Raw genomic sequence first — 19,596 nt, forward strand, 5'->3', positions numbered from 1 at the left:
CACTATATCTGTCTAATAAAATGAAAAATATGAGTGGGACTGCCCCACTCAGATTTTTTTTTTTATGTGTTAATTGTTCTAACTAATAAAAGTTCACAGTATTATTAAAGCCTAATTTGATTGATTCTATTTGACCATTCTTGCACTAATTCAGCAATTCTTTGCACAATGTTAATTAAACTACTTGGAGTCAGATTATTGACATCAAGTTATGCTTTGCCATAAACAACATACAGCCACATTGCTAAACCGTTCCATTGTAACCAGTGGTGTAGTCTAGTTTTTTCTAGTGGGTATACTGTGATTTTTTCTTTCTTCCATATTTCATGTCGCATCTCCCCCCTTTGATGGTATATGACGCTATAGTCAGTCCCAATGGTCCAAAATTCAAGTGCTTCGTAACACAGACTGGGTGAATTTTATGAATGAAAGTGAAAGTTCTGTCACAAAATGCTGTTACGTATCCTCACACATTTTTAAGTGGGTATATGGAAATTCTTGGCCTTACCTAGTGGGTATACGGCGTAGTCCTGCGTATCACCTAGACTACACCACTGATTGTAACTGCCAAGCTATTACGCCCTACATCCCGTTAACACGAAAGGACACCCCATAGTCTCTCTTTACATCATAGGAGAATCTTTCTCTTCCTCTCTCTTGGTCTCTCCTGCTGTCGTAGAGGTTGTATTGGCTGGAGGGGTCAGAGGTGAGAGGTCGGGGGGCAGGCTGAGGGGAGGGTGAGGACCACCGCTGGGCGCTCGGTGCGGAGGGTGTGGAGGAGACGGAGCAGACGGAGCTGGACAGCAGCAGGAGACCCAGAGAGAGAGTCCAGAGAGGCCCGGAGAGCCTCGCAGGCGGCCCGTTCTCCCTCAGCTGCTATCACCTGAGAAGGAGGTGGTTTTACTTTACTTACTTACTTGCATACATACATACTTACATACATACACACACACACACACACACACACACAAAAGCAGAGACACATAACCACACAATAATGGTCATATTCACAAAACGCTTGGACTTATAAAGACTAAAACATGACATTGTTCTCCATTACTCATTGTGCTTTGTTATTGTATTAGTACCACTAATAGTACCACAATACAATATTGTATTGTAATCATTTGCTTGATCTTTGTTATTGTATTAGTACCACTGTAAACATAACAGGTGCAGATACTACTGTATACCCCTACTGTCAGCCAGTCATCTTCCTTCCATTTAGATTTGATTGACAAATCAATCAAAATATGACGTTTTGTTGCAAAATGCAATGTACTTTCCTACAGTATATACTTATCCTGTACCGCTCATCTGTTATCAGACTTTGCTGAGGTGCTGGAACTGAAGAGTATCAATAGAGTGCAAAATAGCAGCATCTGCACACTCAAACACTGCAAAAAAAAAAAAAAGAAGTTAATTGCGAGCTTTCGGTCATATATGCACCATATCATTCTGTTTTTAATGTGTTCTTCAGAGTTTTGAACACAGTATGTTAACATTGGAAAAATGTGTTGCAAATACATAGTGTTTTGCAGGTGGGGGAGTTTGAATGAAAGAAGTGTTATGGATTTTGGAGACCGTGGTCATTGAATGCATTTTGTATGAAAGCAGCAATGTAAAAATCACAGAGTAAGAGTCGCAGTTTGGTCCACATGGACTTCTGCTTTGCTGACTGTATGAAGAGTTGTGACTCTGTGACTTCAGTATTGAACACTGCGACTTAGCGACCGTAAAAAACTGTATTGTAAATGTCTTGGGAGTCACAGTGCCCCTCATGGGAATGTGCAGACTCAGACGTTTGTTGCTCTGTTTTCAGACCAGGAAAGACACACATCTTCCCACACACACTTTAATTACTAGTTATTGACCTCCATGTCCCTCTAAAGAAAGTAATTGATTATCATTATGGCCCCAAACTCAGCTTCTGAAACAAAATCTCAAGTAATTTATTTTTACATTACAATTGATTGGGGAATCAAATCCAGTTAGTATCATTATACAAATTATATTATTATTATTATTATTAATATTATTATTATTCCTACTACGTAGTAGTATTGTTATTGGTGGTTTACTTCTTATTATTCTTTTCCTGGCTTTGGTCAAAAAGCTCAAAAAGTCCCTGACCAAAAATGCTATGAATTTGCATGCCACAACTATGCCACATATTGCAGGGGATTTTGGCACATTCTTTTTGGCCGCTACCCACACGTTTATCTGTGTTGCTCATTCCACGAATGCATGATCCTTACAAGACAAGTTGTACCTCGTTGTAAAGGTGACTAATCAGGCTTTCCAACGATATAAAATACAATACCAATTGGTATTATTAAAGGGGAGGAAGAATCGACTGAAATAACGTTTCCAAACTTTTTTTTTTAGGAGTTTATCTTGTCATGACAGAAATCAACGTGATAATGACGTCTGCTGCGTGGCACCACGTGATGTCTGATTAACACACTGCGCATGTGCATTGACACCTGCACGTACGCTGCTGATTAACGGTGGACTGAACCATGCAATGAATAAATAGAGGGGTAAATAATAAGGCTTAATTTTGTCAAACATAGAGAAACAAAACTCCAGTTTTTTTTTTTTAATACATAGAATTATAATTTGAAGTCGGCTACGTTAACTTCCTTATGATAATAATAATAATATTATATAATATATTTAAAAATATGATTCTCTTGGGCCCCTGTCAGTGATGGGCCTTTAGAATCGTCCTAATTTACCCACCCACCCTAGCGGCGCCCCTGCCTGCACGTGATGCCTGATTGACACCTGCACGCGCGTTGCTGATTGAAGACTCCATTTCCAGACTTCATTCTTCTGTATTTAACCTCTCTTTCTAAGGTAAATAATAATATTAATAACGATGATCTAATTTGTCTGAACGTAGACAATTCTAAATGAACAACCTGTATATGAATAGACAGCTTAGTAAGTATTCTACAAGCTGTAACTGTCGTACAACGTTGATAAAACAGATGCGTCATAGTAGCTAATTAGCTCGCTAGCTGAAGTCAATTGAAATGCTAGGCTATGCTACTAGCTCAAGTGTGAGAACAACATCCATCTTTAGTCTTTAGTTGATGTTATTTACTTCTCTCTCGTGAATAATCGACGTCGCTAACTGCATTGCATCCATATAAGACACTTTTGGCCAGCAACATTAATAGATAACTTTCTTTTCCAACTTGAACTTGCTCCTTTGTTAAACTGTGCGTGAGTAGCTACTAGCTAGCAGCCTAAGACACGCGGGTTTCATTTTGTCACTATAACATTATCGAAATGTTGTTACTAGGTTTGTACTTAAGTAAAGGGTTCCCACGGGTCCTTGAAATCCTTGAAAGTTTGTGAATTTGAGAAAAATAAATCAAGTCCTTAAAGGTTTTTGAAAATAGACATGGGTCATTGAAAGTGCTTGAATTCCCCCTCCCCCTAAAAAAAATAATTATATATATTCAAAAGTGTTTTACTTAGCTCTCAACTAGTAAATAAGTCTCTGTATTGCTTAACTTTACACATATTTCACAATATATAGTTTTGCTGTGCTGTGGTAGAGAAGGCAAGAGACCGTCTAGGTTTCACACATTCAAGCCTCTCTTTTTAATTGTTGTCTGAGCGGATAGTTCCTATTATTCTTTTCCTGGCTTTGGTCAAATAGCTCAAAAAGTCCCTGACCAAAAATGCTATGACTTAGCATGCCACAACTATGCCACATATTGCAGGGGATTTGGACAACATTTTTTGGGGCCGCTACCCACACGTTTATCTGTGTTGCTCATTCCACGAATGCATGATCCTTACAAGACAAGTTGTACCTCGTTGTAAAGGTGACTAATCATGCTTTCCAACGATATAAAATACAATACCAATTGGTATTATTAAAGGGGAGGAAGAATCGACTGAAATAACGTTTCCAAACTTTTTTTGAGGAGTTTATCTTGCGCATGACTGAAATCAACGTGATAATGACGCCAGTCTGCTGCGTGGCACGTCGTGAGCTTAGTATTATAAGGTTCTATCTCCGTTTAGGGCAGTTCAGAGATATTGAGCGTCAAAGTTTTGACATTCCATTATGTTTTGTGAGATGGAACCTTTGTATTTTATTAATTACTAACTAAAACATATTTATTTTTATTTTTTTAAATAACACCACACAGACATTGATAAACACCTAATGGATCAGATTATGTAAAAAAACCTCAATTTTGACAAAAATGGAGATAGAACCTTATAATTCTAACGTCACGTGATTGACACCTTCACGTGATGTCTGATTGACACCTGACCTGCACGTGCGTCGCTGATTGAAGAGTCACTGTGGAGAGACTGTTACACGCTTCTGTATTTAACTCTCTCTTTCTAAGGTAAATAATAATAATAATAATAATAATGGTCTAATTCTAAATGAACAACCTGTATATGAATAGACAGCTTAGTAAGTATTCTACAAGCTGTAACTGTCGTACAATGTTGATAAGACAGATGCGCCATAGTGGCTAGTTAGCTCGCTAGCTGAAGTCAATTGAAATGCTAGCTAGGCTACTAGCTCAAGTGTGAGAACAGTGACTTAAAAACCACTGCCAAAATATAAACTAAATGTCTTTAGTTGATGTTATTTACTTCTCTCTCGTGAATAATCGACGTCGCTAACTGCATTGCATCCATAGAAGACACTATTGGCCGGCAACATTAATAGATAACTTTCTTTTCCAACTTGAACTTGAACTTGCTCCTTAAAATAAAAACTGGGCGTGAGTAGTTACTAGCTAGCAGCCTAAGAAACGTGGCTTTCATTTTGTCACTAACATTTTTGAAATGTCTATGGTCTTACTAGGTTTGTACTTATCTCGTGAGTTTAGAATGATAAGGTTCTATCTCCGTTTAGAATGATAAGGTTCTATCTCCGTTTAGAATGAGAAGGTTCTATCTCCGTTTAGAATGATAAGGTTCTATCTCCGTTTAGAATGATGAGGTTCTATCTCCGTTTAGAATGATGAGGTTCTATCTCCGTTTAGAATGATAAGGTTCTATCTCCGTTTAGAATGAGAAGGTTCTATCTCCGTTTAGAATGATAAGGTTCTATCTCCGTTTAGAATGATAAGGTTCTATCTCCGTTTAGAATGATGAGGTTCTATCTCCGTTTAGAATGATGAGGTTCTATCTCCGTTTAGAATGATGAGGTTCTATCTCCGTTTAGAATGAGAAGGTTCTATCTCCGTTTAGAATGATAAGGTTCTATCTCCGTTTAGAATGATAAGGTTCTATCTCCGTTTAGAATGATAAGGTTCTATCTCCGTTTAGAATGATAAGGTTCTATCTCCGTTTAGAATGATGAGGTTCTATCTCCGTTTAGAATGAGAAGGTTCTATCTCCGTTTAGAATGATGAGGTTCTATCTCCGTTTAGAATGATAAGGTTTTATCTCCGTTTAGAATCACAAGGTTCTATCTCCGTTTAGAATGATAAGGTTCTATCTCCGTTTAGAATGATAAGGTTCTATCTCCGTTTAGAATGATAAGGTTCTATCTCCGTTTAGAATGATAAGGTTCTATCTCCGTTTAGAATGATAAGGTTCTATCTCCGCTTAGGGTCGTTCAGAGATATTGAGCGTCAACGTTTTTACATTCCATTATGTTTTGTGAGATGGAACCTTTGTATTTTATTAATTACTAACTCAAAAATGTCAACATTATAAAAATAACACCACACAGGCATTAATAATGATGACCCAAGACCAGCTACTGTGGGGCCTGAAGAAGGATGTTCGCTCCGTGCTCAACTCGTCCAAGTTAGGCCTGTCCCCGGACGACCTGAGTCGGGACTACCTCTGCATCGTGGGCCATCCGCTGCCTCTGAGGTCCCTCGGCTTCCACAACGTGATGGACATGATCAAGGAGATGCCTGACGTGGTGAAGATGGACTTTTTGGAAGACGGCAGCTTGGTGTTGAAAGGTAAGCCCAGTCTAGTAGTGGTGCGGCTGTGGCGCAGGAGGTAGAGTCGCCGTCTAATGATCACAAGGTTGGCAGATCGGCGGTTTGAGCCCCGGTTGGCCACATGTCGAAGTGTCCTTGGGCAAGACACTGAACCCCAAAATTGCTCCCAGTGAGCGGGCCGGCGCCTTGCATGGCAGCTTGCCGCCATTGGTGTGTGAATGTGTGAATGAGAGGCCGTTGTAAAGCGCTTTGGAGCAGCAAAAAAGTCGCTATAAGTGCAGTCCATTTACCATTACCATTTTAGTACTATGACCTGCACAGAGTAAAATTACACACGTATGCACGAAAAAACTACTTTATTCCAACCCAACTCTTTGCCTCGCTTTTTCTTCCCCTCCCTCCCTCCCTCCCATCCCTTGGTCCCTCTGCAGCGGTTTTGGACGAAAGCACCCGACGCATAGGGGAGATGGTGGCCCGGCAGCGTGTCCGTAAGCCCAACAAACCACACAGGGGCAGTATGGGCTTGTTCCCCGCCAGCCCCCTCCCCCGGCGGGGCCACGCCCCCCCGGCCCTGCCCGCTCACCTGCGCTCACAGCTGCGGCAGCTGCTCGCCCAGGGGCCCGTGGGCCTGTCGGAGCTGGAGGCCGGCTTCGCCCGCCACTTCGGCCACCCACTGTGCTTCGTCAACCTCGGCTTCTACTCCGTCGCGGAGATGCTGGCGGCCGCGGCGGACCTGGTGGCGGTCAAGCCGAGCCGGACGGGCTCCCTGCTGACCCTGAAGGTGGCGCCACCTGCGATGGGGCTGACGGCGTCGCAGGGTGGGGCGCTGATGGCATCGCGTGGGGGGACGGCGGTGAGGACGGGGCAGATAAAGCCACCTCGACCACAGCTGACCCCCTCGACGGACACATGTGCGAGGCCAGCGGTAGACACAGGTGGGTTGGTACTACAGTGTAGACAGATCGTGACGTTAGAATTATGAGGTTCTATCTCCATTTTTGGTCAAAATTGAGTTTTTTACATAATCTGATCCATTAGGTGTTTATTAATGCCTGTGTGGTGTTATTTTTAAAATGTTGACATTTTTGAGTTAGTAATTCATAAAATACAAAGGTTCCGTCTCACGAAACATAATGGAATGTAAAAACTTTGACGCTCATTATTATCTCTGAACGACCCTAAACGGAGATAGAACTGTATAATTCTAAACTCACGTTTTCTTTTTAACATTTACTTTTTCTTTACATGTATGCGTTTGAGGCACCTGATGTGAAGGCTTTTTTCTGAGCAGGACTACATTTAGCACTTGTGTCCATGGGCATGCTATCATTCAGTATCCCTGTTTTATACCTTTAACTATACATGGCTATAAGTTGGACTCGCCTGGGAACACCACCACTAGTGTGCCCTTCAGTACGTTACTTAGCCCTAACTTTCTCCAGGGAGACTGTCCCTGTAAACTCTAATTAAGTGGTAAATGGTAAATGCTAACTGCTAAATGGTTCAGGCGGCATAGAGCAAATTACCCCTCGGACAGGAGGTTATGCCAGAGAGCTTTTTTGGATCCACACCCTAGAACGTTTACAACGCCTAGGCTTGAATGAGGATTTCGACATGTGTTGTGCTATGAATAAATTACTTTAGACACTATGTTCTATGCTATATGATGGCTACTGCCTGATGTCTGCATGTTTGTAGCATTTCTCTATAGTTTTTTGTTCTGTTAAGTATATATTGTAATTATTTCATGTACTTTTAGGTGTTTCCTGTCTCATGAACACGTGTTTTTTGTAGTCCACTAAATCTAGGACTACAATTCCCATGATGCCTAGCCACTAGGTGAAAGATTTGACACAGATGTTGTGCATTGGCTAATTAAGTGATGTTGTTTGAAGCCTTTATACCACTGCATTCAATTGTCTGCTTTATCCCTGAAGAAGGTTTATGACTGAAAGTTCGTGCAATAAACGAAGTTTTTTTGCACAGATTTGAGTGTGCAAACGGATGCTGAGCCACAGCTCATCCAACAGGGGCAGCTATTTGAAAGATGTGTCATAAAAGTGAGTCTGTTTCTCTTTTTACCTCATAGTAAATGTTCTGTATGTGAAACTGTAACATTCAGGGGTGCAAACTTGTCACCTTTCTGCTAAATTAGCGGTTTTTACCACAAAATAGTAAATCCATTTATATGAATGGGAACTCACCCAATCACCACTAGTGAATGTGTTGTGTTTGATTGGCCACGATGCAGCTGGAGGAGAAGCTCAGGCAGCGTATCCTGGAGAACGGCCATGCGGGCACCGTCAGTGAGGAGCTGAAGGCCAACCTTCGCCAGGTCAGTTTACATCTTCCCAAAGCGACTTACAATCAATACATTTGTTTAAGTAAATGAGTCAGGAGCCAGACTATTGAGTTGCTCCTTTATGGGTGGATACCGAAATCATTGAAAACTCCTAATGTTCTAGTCACACGTGATGGTGACAGTGAAGATTCCTTCTTTCTAGGTTGTTGCTCAGAACAGTGAAGGGATATCAATACATGATCTTCATGCCGAATACAAGGTAATTATACTAGTTTCCTTTGTTACACATATTCCACTCTACTTTACGGGGCGGCTGTGGCACAGGAGGTAGAGTCGCCGCCTAATGATCACAAAGTTGGCAGATCGGCGGTTCGATCCCCGGCTGTCCACATGTCTCCCAGTGAGCGGGCCGGCGCCTTGCATGGTAGCTTGCCGCTATTGGTGTGTGAATGGGTGTGAATGGGTGAATGAGAGGCCGTTGTAAAGCGCTTTGGAGCAGCAAAAAAGGTGCTATATACGGTAAGTGCAGTCCATTTACCATTTACCATTTACCCCTGGTCAACAGAGGATGTTTGGGGAGGAGCTCCCGGTGGCCCAGAGTGGCTTCCTGAGCGTGACGGAGATGGTTGGTGCGCTGAGCGACACGCTGTATCTGCGGCCTGTGGCAGGGGAGGAGGGCCCCCACTGGATGATCACCGACACCAAACACACCGGCCACACGCAACCAGGTCAGCTCGATGGTTTCAATTTGTATTGTTACTTTGGATAAAAGCGTCTGCTAAATGGTTAAAATGTAAAAAATGCATCCTATCTATTCTATTCAGCTAATACCATTGCGTTCCCACATTATTGAGAGATCACAGCCATTTGTCCCATTGGGGGAAGGGTCATTTGAAGAGGAGGGGCAGAACTGAGTACTGTATCTTATAGCTCATGGCATTCTATAAACGCAGCACCCTGATAATAATAATAATAATAATAATAATAACTTTAATTTATATAGCGCCTTTCAGAAACCCCAAGGACACTTTACAATTCAAGCTAATGATCAGACAGACAAAAACAGGACAAAACAAAACTGAAACAGTGACTAGGGGCCAAAGGCCTTGGAGAACAGAGAGTCCAGGGTGGGGGCATTGCGGATCACTATGGGGAGGGAGTTCCAGAGGGTAGGTGCAGCCACGCTGAAGGCTCTGTCCCCAAAGGTCCGTAGGTTTGTTGATGTGATGTTTTTGGCCAGGGGCTGTAGAGCCCGACACCCCCGGCGATGCTGAGCAGGGTGACCGGCTGAACCCCTCCAGCCAGGGCTATTACTTCAGCTTTGGGGAGTCGCCCTGGGAGGGGCGCAGAGAGGAGGAGGACGGGGAGGACGGAGAGGCCGCCGCCGACAACGACTTGATGTCAGAGACAGACCTCCGCATCACCACCACCACCTTCCAACAGGTGAGAGAAGAGACCCGTCTGACTCGGGTCTGAGAAGACAGGTCGTGACGTTAGAATTAGAAGGTTCTATCTCCATTTTTGTCAAAATTGAGTTTTTTACATAATCTGATCCATTAGGTGTTTATTAATGCCTGTGTGGTGTTATTTTTAAAATGTTGACATTTTTTAGTTAGTAATTAATAGGGGTGTAACGGATCACCTAACTCACGGATCGGATCGTGTCACGGTTTTTGAGTCTCGGATCATTTTTCGGATCAACACAAAACATAAAAATAAAAAGCTTTTTCCTCGAATTCTGTAAAAACACCACTTTTACTGTGTAAAACCCAACAACATTCAAGATGTCAAAACTGGTATATATAATATATATGTGTGTGTGTGTATATATATATATATATATATATATATATATATATATATATATACATATACATATATATACATAACATATTCTACACTCAAACATTAGGCTACATATTAAACAGAAACACACATTCAACTTAAATGATGCAGTAGGAGAGAGGGAGGAGGCACCTGGTTGCAGCAGTGAATCACTGGACTATTTAAAGCAGACAAATAAACATGTTTTATGCCACTTTTAACTAAATAATAAAGTGAAACCTTACTTTAAACATGGTATGAAAAAATTGGCTACATTATCAGAAGTTGTCAAGCTGCCTTTTTCGTGCCTCCCATCAACACACCAGGGTCGCGGCAAATGTGTGGCCATGCTCGTACGACTTTCTCATTGCACAACGCTTAAACACCGTAACTTTTTTATCGACCACACTTCCAATGACGCTGTCCGTCATTGTTATAATTGATAGCAAAGCCAAATTGCTCCCATACATGGGATTTAAATGACGAGGGAGGCATTTCGAGTTCTTCTCTGTCGCCAACATTAGCAGGACTCGCCATGAACACTTGGGCTGTGTTCGTAAATTTGCTCTGATAGCGCCGGAGAGCACACTGGGTCCGACGTCATAAAGGGACCAAGTAATTTGATTGGACAAGAGGCGTTCCATGAATGCTGATCAGATTCCAGAGCGAATTTACGAACGCAGCCTTGTTGTTCTAGATTTTTTTTTGTATTATCAACCTATCATTGCGCTTTAGAGTAAAACAAAGCACGCAACTGTCGCGTCTATCTTTTCATGGCAACTCTACATTGTGATTTACAACAACTAATATTAAGTAATATTATTACTTGGTTACATTTTGCAATTGATCCGCGGTACACATGCGTGCCGAACCGTGGGGGGCGATCCGTTACACCCCTAGTAATTAATAAAATACAAAGGTTCCATCTCACAAAACATATGGAATGTAAAAACTTTGACGCTCAATATCTCTGAACCACCCTAAACGGAGATAGAACCTTATCATTCTAAACGGAGATAGAACCTTATCATTCTAAACTCACGATCTGACTCTGGTCTAAGAAGAGTAACTGGTCCTACTTGCCCTTTTGTTCAAGGTCAGTCTGTAGCTTCTGTTTCCCCTGAGGGCAGCTGGACCAAATACATCATCATAGACAATTGAGGCTGAAACCGAAACGCATTTCACAAGAATAGATGTTGTTTGATTTCTGTACATCTTTGATCACCTCCTGTACATCTTCTTTGGTGATTGTAAATGTTCAAGGACAACCCATTCAATCCACAAAGTGTCTTTGTGGTGACAATAAAAATGTGTGTGTGTGTACGTGTGCGTGTGTGTGTGTGTGTGTGTGTACACGCACATTCATGTGTGTGTGTGTGTTTGTGGACACTCATGGCTGTGTGTTTCTCCCCCCTCTAGATGGTGGCCAAGTTCCCTGCCGTGCAGGTACGGTGTATGGCAGGTATGGTTCCTCTGGACGCCCTGCGGGGCCAGCGCCTGAGGGCGCCCACGCCCAGGGACCCTAGGGAGGTGATAGAGGTGTTGGTGGAGCACGTGGAGTCACCCAGCAACTTCTATATCCGCTTCCACGAGACCCGGGAGGCTCGCGCCCTGGAGAGCATGATGGTGGAGATGAGGTGAGGAGACGGTGCCGCTTAGACCGGGGAGGAAACATGACTGAATCAGAATTAGAAGACTTTATTGCCATGACATGTAAACATGTTAGGAATTTGGTTTGGGACAGTGGAGCGCAGTTTACAACAGGACAGGTGCAAGACAGGACAAGACAGTGCAAACCAACATCATAAACCACTTTCTCACAGATCCAGTTCAGTGTCACTCTACATGGGTAGTCATACCATTGATTAAGTTTACTTCCATAATTAAATATGCAAACACAGTCATCATCCCTATAACTATTTGGCTGATTGTGACCCCAGTACGCTGTGTTGAGAGGTGTGCCATCCACCCATTTCCAGGTCCCCTCTGTGTCTCTCTCAGTCAGACCAATCCAGACGAATTTCTTATTCAAATCAATGATAAAGTCCTGTTCCTCTATGCTGTTGATGACCACCAGGTCTGCTCCTCTGTCTCTGCAGTCCTGTCTGCTCTCATCCCAGGTTCTAGTCTCAGTGGAGAGGAAGTAGCAATTGCAGCCAAACTTCATCCATCCTTCTGCACAACCGGTTTTCAGTTTCCTCTGAAGGTCGTCTCTCTCTTTAGTCAGGTTGTTGTAACTGGTCTGTAACCAGTCTGTGTGATCATTCTCATATTTGTCTGAGAGACAGGAGAAGCTGTGGTTAGGTTGACAGCCTGGCGGTTTATAACTTGTTCTCACCATCAGGTTCTACTGAACTGATTCAGTTCATAAGAATTACGACCATGTGACATTCAGTTTGGTGGTTTCTCTTCATAGAGCTCTCTGTTAGGGCTTTCACACCGGCAAAGAACCGTGCCGGTTCGCGTTCGCGTTCGGGAACCTCCGAACATTGGTGCTGTCTGGCGAACGAGCCCGCATTCATACCAGTGTAACCACAACCATCAGGGGTCATACCAGTGTAACCAGAACCATCAGGGTTCATACCAGTGTAACCAGAACCATCCGCGTCATCAACGCTGGGTGATGAAGGGGCGGGATAAACATAAATGTCACAACTAGATGGCAGCTACTTCACTGGACATGAGGATAATATCTTCCACTACAGTATCTGAAATAAACACAATTTTATATGAAACAAAACAAAAGACACTTTCTACATGCCTTCTCTTACTAACCAGCTGCTCCATTACTGGAATAGAAATGGCTTACGAAATTCGCGTTCGCGCATGTCCGCGAGTGTGTGCGTGTGTGTGTGTTTGCTGAGCATGTGAGGAAGATAGAGAGAATAATGAAACTTTTGATATTGTTTTTGATCACTAATGATTAGATTTAGATTAGATTACATTTTGTCTACTTCCTTCTTGCTGGTCTTTGCAGCCTAGAATATGACACACCCACTGACGACGTGACTGTTCTACGTTTTGGTTCGCGCTTGAGAACCACTATTTTCTGGTACCCGGCTACCCGCTGCGAACCAACTTTTCAGGCTCCTAACCAATTGAGTTTGGGTCTGCATGCGCCGGCCGGTTCCAGACTTGGTTCGCGAACGTGAACCGGCAGGGTTCTTTGCCGGTGTGAACGCCCTATGTGTGTATTCAAGGATAATATCATAATCACAAGTCAGGAGACTCACAGTGGACGAGACGCAGGGAGACGTTCAGTGTGACTTGTAGAACACACATCAGCCCAGCAACCAGCATGTGGATTCTCCTACCTGCAAGAGAGACACACACACACCATTCTACATCACTGAATCTCATATCAATGAACAAACATAAAATGATGATTGTTAGTCACTCATATCTCTTTGAATCTGTGCTGATTCTATGTCTTTAGAGTCGTGAGATTTTAATGTGTAAATAATTAGATAAAATAAGAAAGTATAAGAAAGTCCACAAGATGGCAGCAGACATTTGCACAAAAGTGTCTGAAGCGTTAATGTGTGTGTGTGTGTGTGTGTGTGTGTGTGTGTGTGTGTGTGTGTGTGTGTGCGTGCGTGCATGTGTGTACGTTTATGCGTGTGCGCGGACAGCATGCTGTGTGTGTTTATGTGTGTGTGTGTGTATATGGATGTGTGTGTGGACAGCATGCTGTGGGGGTGTGTGTGTGCGTGTGCGTGTGTGTGTGTGTGTGTGTGTGTGTGGGTGTGGGTGTGGGTGTGTGTATGGGTGTGTGTATGGGTGTGTGCGTGTGTGTGTGTGTGTTCACACCTAGACAAGTTCTCACTACAATTACCTTTTATACTGTTTTTAATATTCTTCCTCTTTTTACTCATTCCTTTCTTTTGAGGGCAAAAACCACCACAGGGTCACATTCAGTTAGCGACATGCTACATGCTGATACAGCTAGATGCAGTAAGAGACCATATATACAGTTTGGTAGAGAGGAAGTAACTCTATCAACGACATTGACACTGAACTTGAAAGGTGAATATTTAGGCCTTCCAAACATTTTTCCAAATATACCAACCATTTAAAAATGAGTCTCTACAGTATGTGCATTTTAAATCCATAAGTCTTACTCTGTTTCAGCTGTGTGTGTGTGTGTGTGTGTCATCAGAAAAGGGAGATTCAGAAATCACAAGCATGATTCATGATGACAGTTATTAGTTACTGACCTGAGTGAGAGTTATTAGTTACTGACCTGAGTGAGGACAGTTATTAGTTACTGACCTGAGTGATGAGACTCTCTGACCACAATCCTCTCCTCCACCTTCCCTCTGTGGAACCTGACGTTTTCATCCTTGTCAGGGTTGGCATGGATAACCTCAGACATCTTTCCAATACTTTTTATTCTAACTTTACCTCAACTCTACTGTATAGTCTCTTTGTCTGTGTAGCTGCGTTAGCATGTGTGCCTGACTGACAGCTGAATGTGAGACTGTTGTTGCTGCCCTCAGTAGAAAAGGAAGTGTACAACGATGATGAGGAAGTACACAGGTGTTTGTGTCTGCACTGAAACTCTGCCCCCCCCCCTTCTTCAGGGGACTAATATTACTTTATTTTCTTATTTTCTTATTCAATTGGAATTGTTTTTTAACAATGTTGTCTTTAACTATATTATATTTATAGATTTTTTAAATACATTTTATTTCCATTCATCTATGACAGGTCTCTAATATGCAACATACTAGTTGTTGTCTTGTTTTTTTAGCTCTTGCTTTTTTCATGATGCGCGAGCTAACTAATCTTCCTGTCTGCTAAACTTTCAACAACGCTGCTGTTGAAATAACTTTTAGCTTCAGGGAACTAGGTGCAGTTCCAGACAGCATAGAGAACAGTCACAGTAAACAGTTTTAGAAGTAATTCTGCAGGTGTTGAGGTCAGGGCTGCCGCTACTTACACATGCATCATTGTTAGACCACCGTTAGTGCTAGCGGTATCTATTTAACACCATTAGTGCTAGCGCTATTCAAAGGTTAGCCACAAAAAAAACGTTTCACCTTTTTGGGCCATCACCAGTTTGCACCCCTGATCATAGTGCAAGGGGGGGGGGGGGGACACCAGCAGCAGCAGCATTTAGGAGCCGGATGGCCGTGGGGAAAAAGCTGTGTGCGTGTCGGGCCTTCACAGTCTTTAGTGACCTCCTGCCTGAGGGGAGCGGGGTGAAGAGGCTGTGGCCTGGGTGTGCGGGGTCAGCCATGATCTCCCTGGCCCTCCCCAAAGCCCTACTTTTTGACTCTACTTTCATTTCCCATTGGGAATGGGAAATGAATATAGAGTCAATGGTTGCCTTCATTGTAGTCATGCTGCAGATTATCAGATCTCACAATACCTTGAGTCTAACATCTCAGGCAACCACATGTACAGTAGCAGCAAGCACAATGCTGATCTGTGCAGCCCCTAGGTGACCTGGAACGTAACCATATGTGTGGTGGCCTGGGAAAACCCTTCACATGGTGGCATTTTGACATTTTCATTTTTTTATATTTCCATAAATTAGAAGTTCTCAGCTATTCATAACTGGTTGAATGACTGAGATAGCCCTTTATTTTAAAAAGTTATGAGCATTTTAATGTATCATGTCAAAAAAAGTGAAAGGTGAGAAATGCTGCCCCCGACCCCTTTCTCCTCCGGGTCGGGGGAGGAGCCTATGCAGATCGTCCGGTCTCGTTTGTCTGCTTGTGATGCGGTGTTAGTCTGCTCGCCTCGTCGGTATGCGAGGGACAGATCCATTTGTGTGTCTTCTAGTTAAGATTTTATTACTTTATGCTTATTGTGAGCATCAGTAAACTGGCAATAACACAGGTGGAAGTATCGTCTCTCCTTTCGCTCGTGTGTGCGTGCGTTGCTTAACTGAGAATGAGACACGTTCAACGTGACGTTGTTTCGCTAGCAAACTACCCACCACAAAAACATAAAAATAAGTACTTTCTCTTTTGTTTTCTTAAAATGTTTATTCACCATAATGTAGTATGGAGTTCAAAGTACTAGAATACCACATAATATCAAAATCGCCGAAATAGGACATTTCCATCTATTTTTGCTCTTTGCCACAAACGAACGCCAGCGACATCCGACGGGTTTTCCCAGGCCACCACACATATGATCAGGTCAGATTCCTGTATCTGGAGTGGTAACATAGAACCATGAATAGAATAAAAAAGAAAGAAAAAGTTCTTCTAGCATTGCGACTGCCAATGGCTCCTGGTCCTAGCATAGATTGTTTTCTTACAATGACTGATGGATATATGATTCACTTACTTAGACAAATCTATTTGTTGTCAGTTCGCTTTGGTTAAAGACGTCTGCTGCTAAATGGCCAAAATGTAATGTAACGAGTTGCAAGATGATGTCAGAGTTTGTGGGAAACGCCTCTTCCTCCTAGGAGTTGCTACACCTATCCCGAGGTGTCGGAGTGGTACTCCCTTCCCTCACGTTTCGTGCGTCAGGGCCAGGTGTGCTGCGTGGCTCCCAGAGACGAGTGGTTCTACCGGGTCGTCATCCACCGCGTCCTCAGCCAGACCCAGGTGGAGGTGTACTACGTGGACTTCGGGGACCTCACCACTGTGGACAGGACCAGCCTCAAGTTCCTCAAGTAGGCTTCTTCTGGTCCAGTTTAGACAGAGAGCAATGAAAGTCAATGGGCAGGTTTCACTAGACCAGTGTTAATATTGGCAGGCTTTTTAGTCACTTTTAGTCATTGGTGTTTAGATGAAGTCACCTCCATTTTTCTTAGTTCCAGTCCAGTTCCAATTGATGAAAACTGAAAACATTCCAGTGCAGTCTCAGTCTTTTCGTCGCTGACTACGGCTAGACTAAAATGTTTTGGGGGTTTTGTGGGAGACCGCTTCTTGCCACATATTGTAGTGTAAAATCAATGTCCTGTAAATGTGACAGTCATTTTAACGACAAGTGTTAGGCCTCCTTGTCTGTTTTGCTGTTGTCCCCCTACATCTCTCTGCTTTCTCACCCCAAGGTCCTGTTACTCTGAGCTCCCGGCCCAAGCGGTCCCCTCATCACTCAGTGGAATCAAGCCTATGGGTGTAAGGCTCCACACACATCTCATATCACTGTTATTGACCACCAATCTCCCCAAGCTTTTAACATTGTATTGCTCCCATAGAGTCCTATTGACTTCCAGATAGCACTCTTATCTCCCATTCCATATTAAAAGCCTGTGTTTTGGTGTTCCAGGGCAGTTGGAGTTTGAACGCTACCAGCTCCTTCCGGAAGCTGTGCTGTGAGCGCCTCCTGTGGGCAGCTCTGCACAGCTACCACGCAGACTTCCTGCAGGTCTTCCTGTGTGAGACAGACACGGAGGAGGACGTGTACGTTCACAGTGTCCTGCAGAGCCAGGGCCACGGGCTCTCCTGTCCCTCTGCAGTCAACTCAGAGGTCAGTAATGTACACACACACACACACACACAAAATTGCTCCCAGTGAGCGGGCCAGTGCCTTGCATGGCAGCTTGCCGCCATTGGTGTGTGAATGTGTGTGTGAATGAGAGGCCGTTGTAAAGTGCTTTGGAGCAGCAAAAAAGGCGCTATATAAGTGCAGTCCATTTACCATTTACACACACACACACATACACTTGCTTATACATGTACTGTATATATCCCATTCAACAACAATGATCCATTGCATCCATCCATTTGTTGTGTCAAACGTATTTCTTCTTTCAGCTGTGTGAGCAGTTCAACCCTGTGACCCTGTATCTGGGCGAGGGTGTGTTTGATGAGGGGATGGAAGTAGACATGGACGTGGTGGACCAAACCCCAGAGCCCTGCACCCAAACCCCTGCCACACCCCAGGTGAGGAGCTCCCCTTTCCCAATTCTAACAGTACACACACACACACACACATCACACTCTCATTGTAGCAGACTAATGATCGTGGAGTGAAGATATTATCAAAGCGTACGCGCCTGTCGATCACCCATCCGCTTTGATAATATCTTCACTCACGATCATCTAGTCTAGTCTGGCGCCTGCGCCGTCTGTTGTTCTTCCTGCACACAGGTAAAAATATCCAGGATCCAGCAGCGTCGTCGGGCTCGCGCAAACAAACCCGGCGAATGTTTTACTTGCTCCGGACAAGTAAAAAAGCGTTACTGTCGAACCCTGATGTGTTTTAGGCTGCAGACCCTGCTGTTGGGAGCAATGAAAAAGAAGTGAAGCAGCTGCCTGACCTCCCAAAGCTGGAGTTCCTCGGGGTGACACAGGCCAACTTCAAGGCCCAGGTATGACCTCTGACCCTTTATCACGCCCTCGGATTGAACAAGAGTTAGATTGTGTACAATAGATAAAGCATGTCTATTATAAGTAAGTCAACCATCCATGCCATATCATCGCCATGTCCTTGGTCCAATTCCGGCCATCGACAGCTGCAAGTCATCCCCCCTCTCTCTCACCCATACTTACTGTCAATCTCTACTGTCTCTATCCTAATAAAGCAGAAATGCCCTAAAAACATATATATATATTTTTTTACTTGTGTGTTTGTTGTGTCAGGCTGAGGAGATGGTTGTCTGTCCACACACTGACAGCACTCAGACAGCCTTTGATGCCTTGGCCACCGTGATGGATCTGTGAGTTATTACTTTTATTACTTTTATGCAGTATGTCTGTTTGTTTATGATGATGTAAAGATTATTATTATTATGGTACTTCCACATTTGTTGACATGTATGGTTTCAAGACTGTGTGTGTGAGCGTGTATTTCTGTGTGTGTGTCAGTGGGGTTGAGGTCCATGCCCAGAGTTCAGAGGTCGGTGCCCAGAGTTCAGAGGTCAGGGCCCTGAAGGCGGAGGAGGCCCTCCAGGCAGCGCTGGAGAAGATCCAGAACCTGGAGAGACAGCTAGCTGAGACCCAGAGGAGCCTAGAGGTTGGCTACCTCAACCACAGGCCAACACCATAACACACTACTGTCACAGACCAACACCTTAACACACTACTGTCATAGACCAACACCTTAACACACTACTGTCATAGACCAACACCTTAACACACTACTGTCATAGACCAACACCTTAACACACTACTGTCATAGACCAACACCTTAACACACTACTGTCATAGACCAACACCTTAACACACTACTGTCATAGACCAACACCTTAACACACTACTGTCATAGACCAACACCATAACGCACCTCAACCACAGACCAACACCTTAACACACTACTGTCCCAGACCAACACCTTAACACACTACTGTCACAGACCAACACCTTAACACACTACTGTCACAGACCAACACCTTAACACACTACTGTCACAGACCAACACCTTAACACACTACTGTCATAGACCAACACATTAACACACTACTGTCACAGACCAACACCTTAACACACTACTGTCATAGACCAACACCTTAACACACTACTGTCATAGACCAACACCATGACACACTACTGTCACAGACCAACACCATAACGCACCTCAACCACAGACCAACACCATAACACCACTGTC

At 43.5% G+C, this 19,596-nt stretch overlaps 1 protein-coding gene across 1 annotated transcript; it reads left to right on the top strand.

Annotated features, from left to right (window-relative positions):
• Positions 1-5,740: 5,740 nt before the first annotated feature.
• On the top strand, positions 5,741-19,035 carry LOC308161928 (tudor domain-containing protein 5-like; the record flags this gene model as incomplete). The annotated part of the gene is made up of 15 exons (XM_080536008.1): positions 5,741-5,969; positions 6,383-6,886; positions 7,938-8,011; positions 8,203-8,286; positions 8,456-8,512; positions 8,819-8,981; positions 9,494-9,696; positions 11,497-11,714; positions 16,505-16,714; positions 17,096-17,162; positions 17,314-17,514; positions 17,802-17,930; positions 18,254-18,358; positions 18,630-18,706; positions 18,855-19,035. 15 exons carry the CDS (start codon positions 5,741-5,743, stop codon positions 19,033-19,035), a joined length of 2,502 nt encoding a protein of 833 aa, XP_080392134.1.
• Between the last annotated feature and the right edge of the window lie 561 nt (positions 19,036-19,596).

Source organism: Nansenia antarctica (assembly GCF_963989245.1).
Source record: "Nansenia antarctica genome assembly, chromosome: 7".
Taxonomy (NCBI): Eukaryota; Metazoa; Chordata; class Actinopteri; order Argentiniformes; family Microstomatidae; genus Nansenia; species Nansenia antarctica.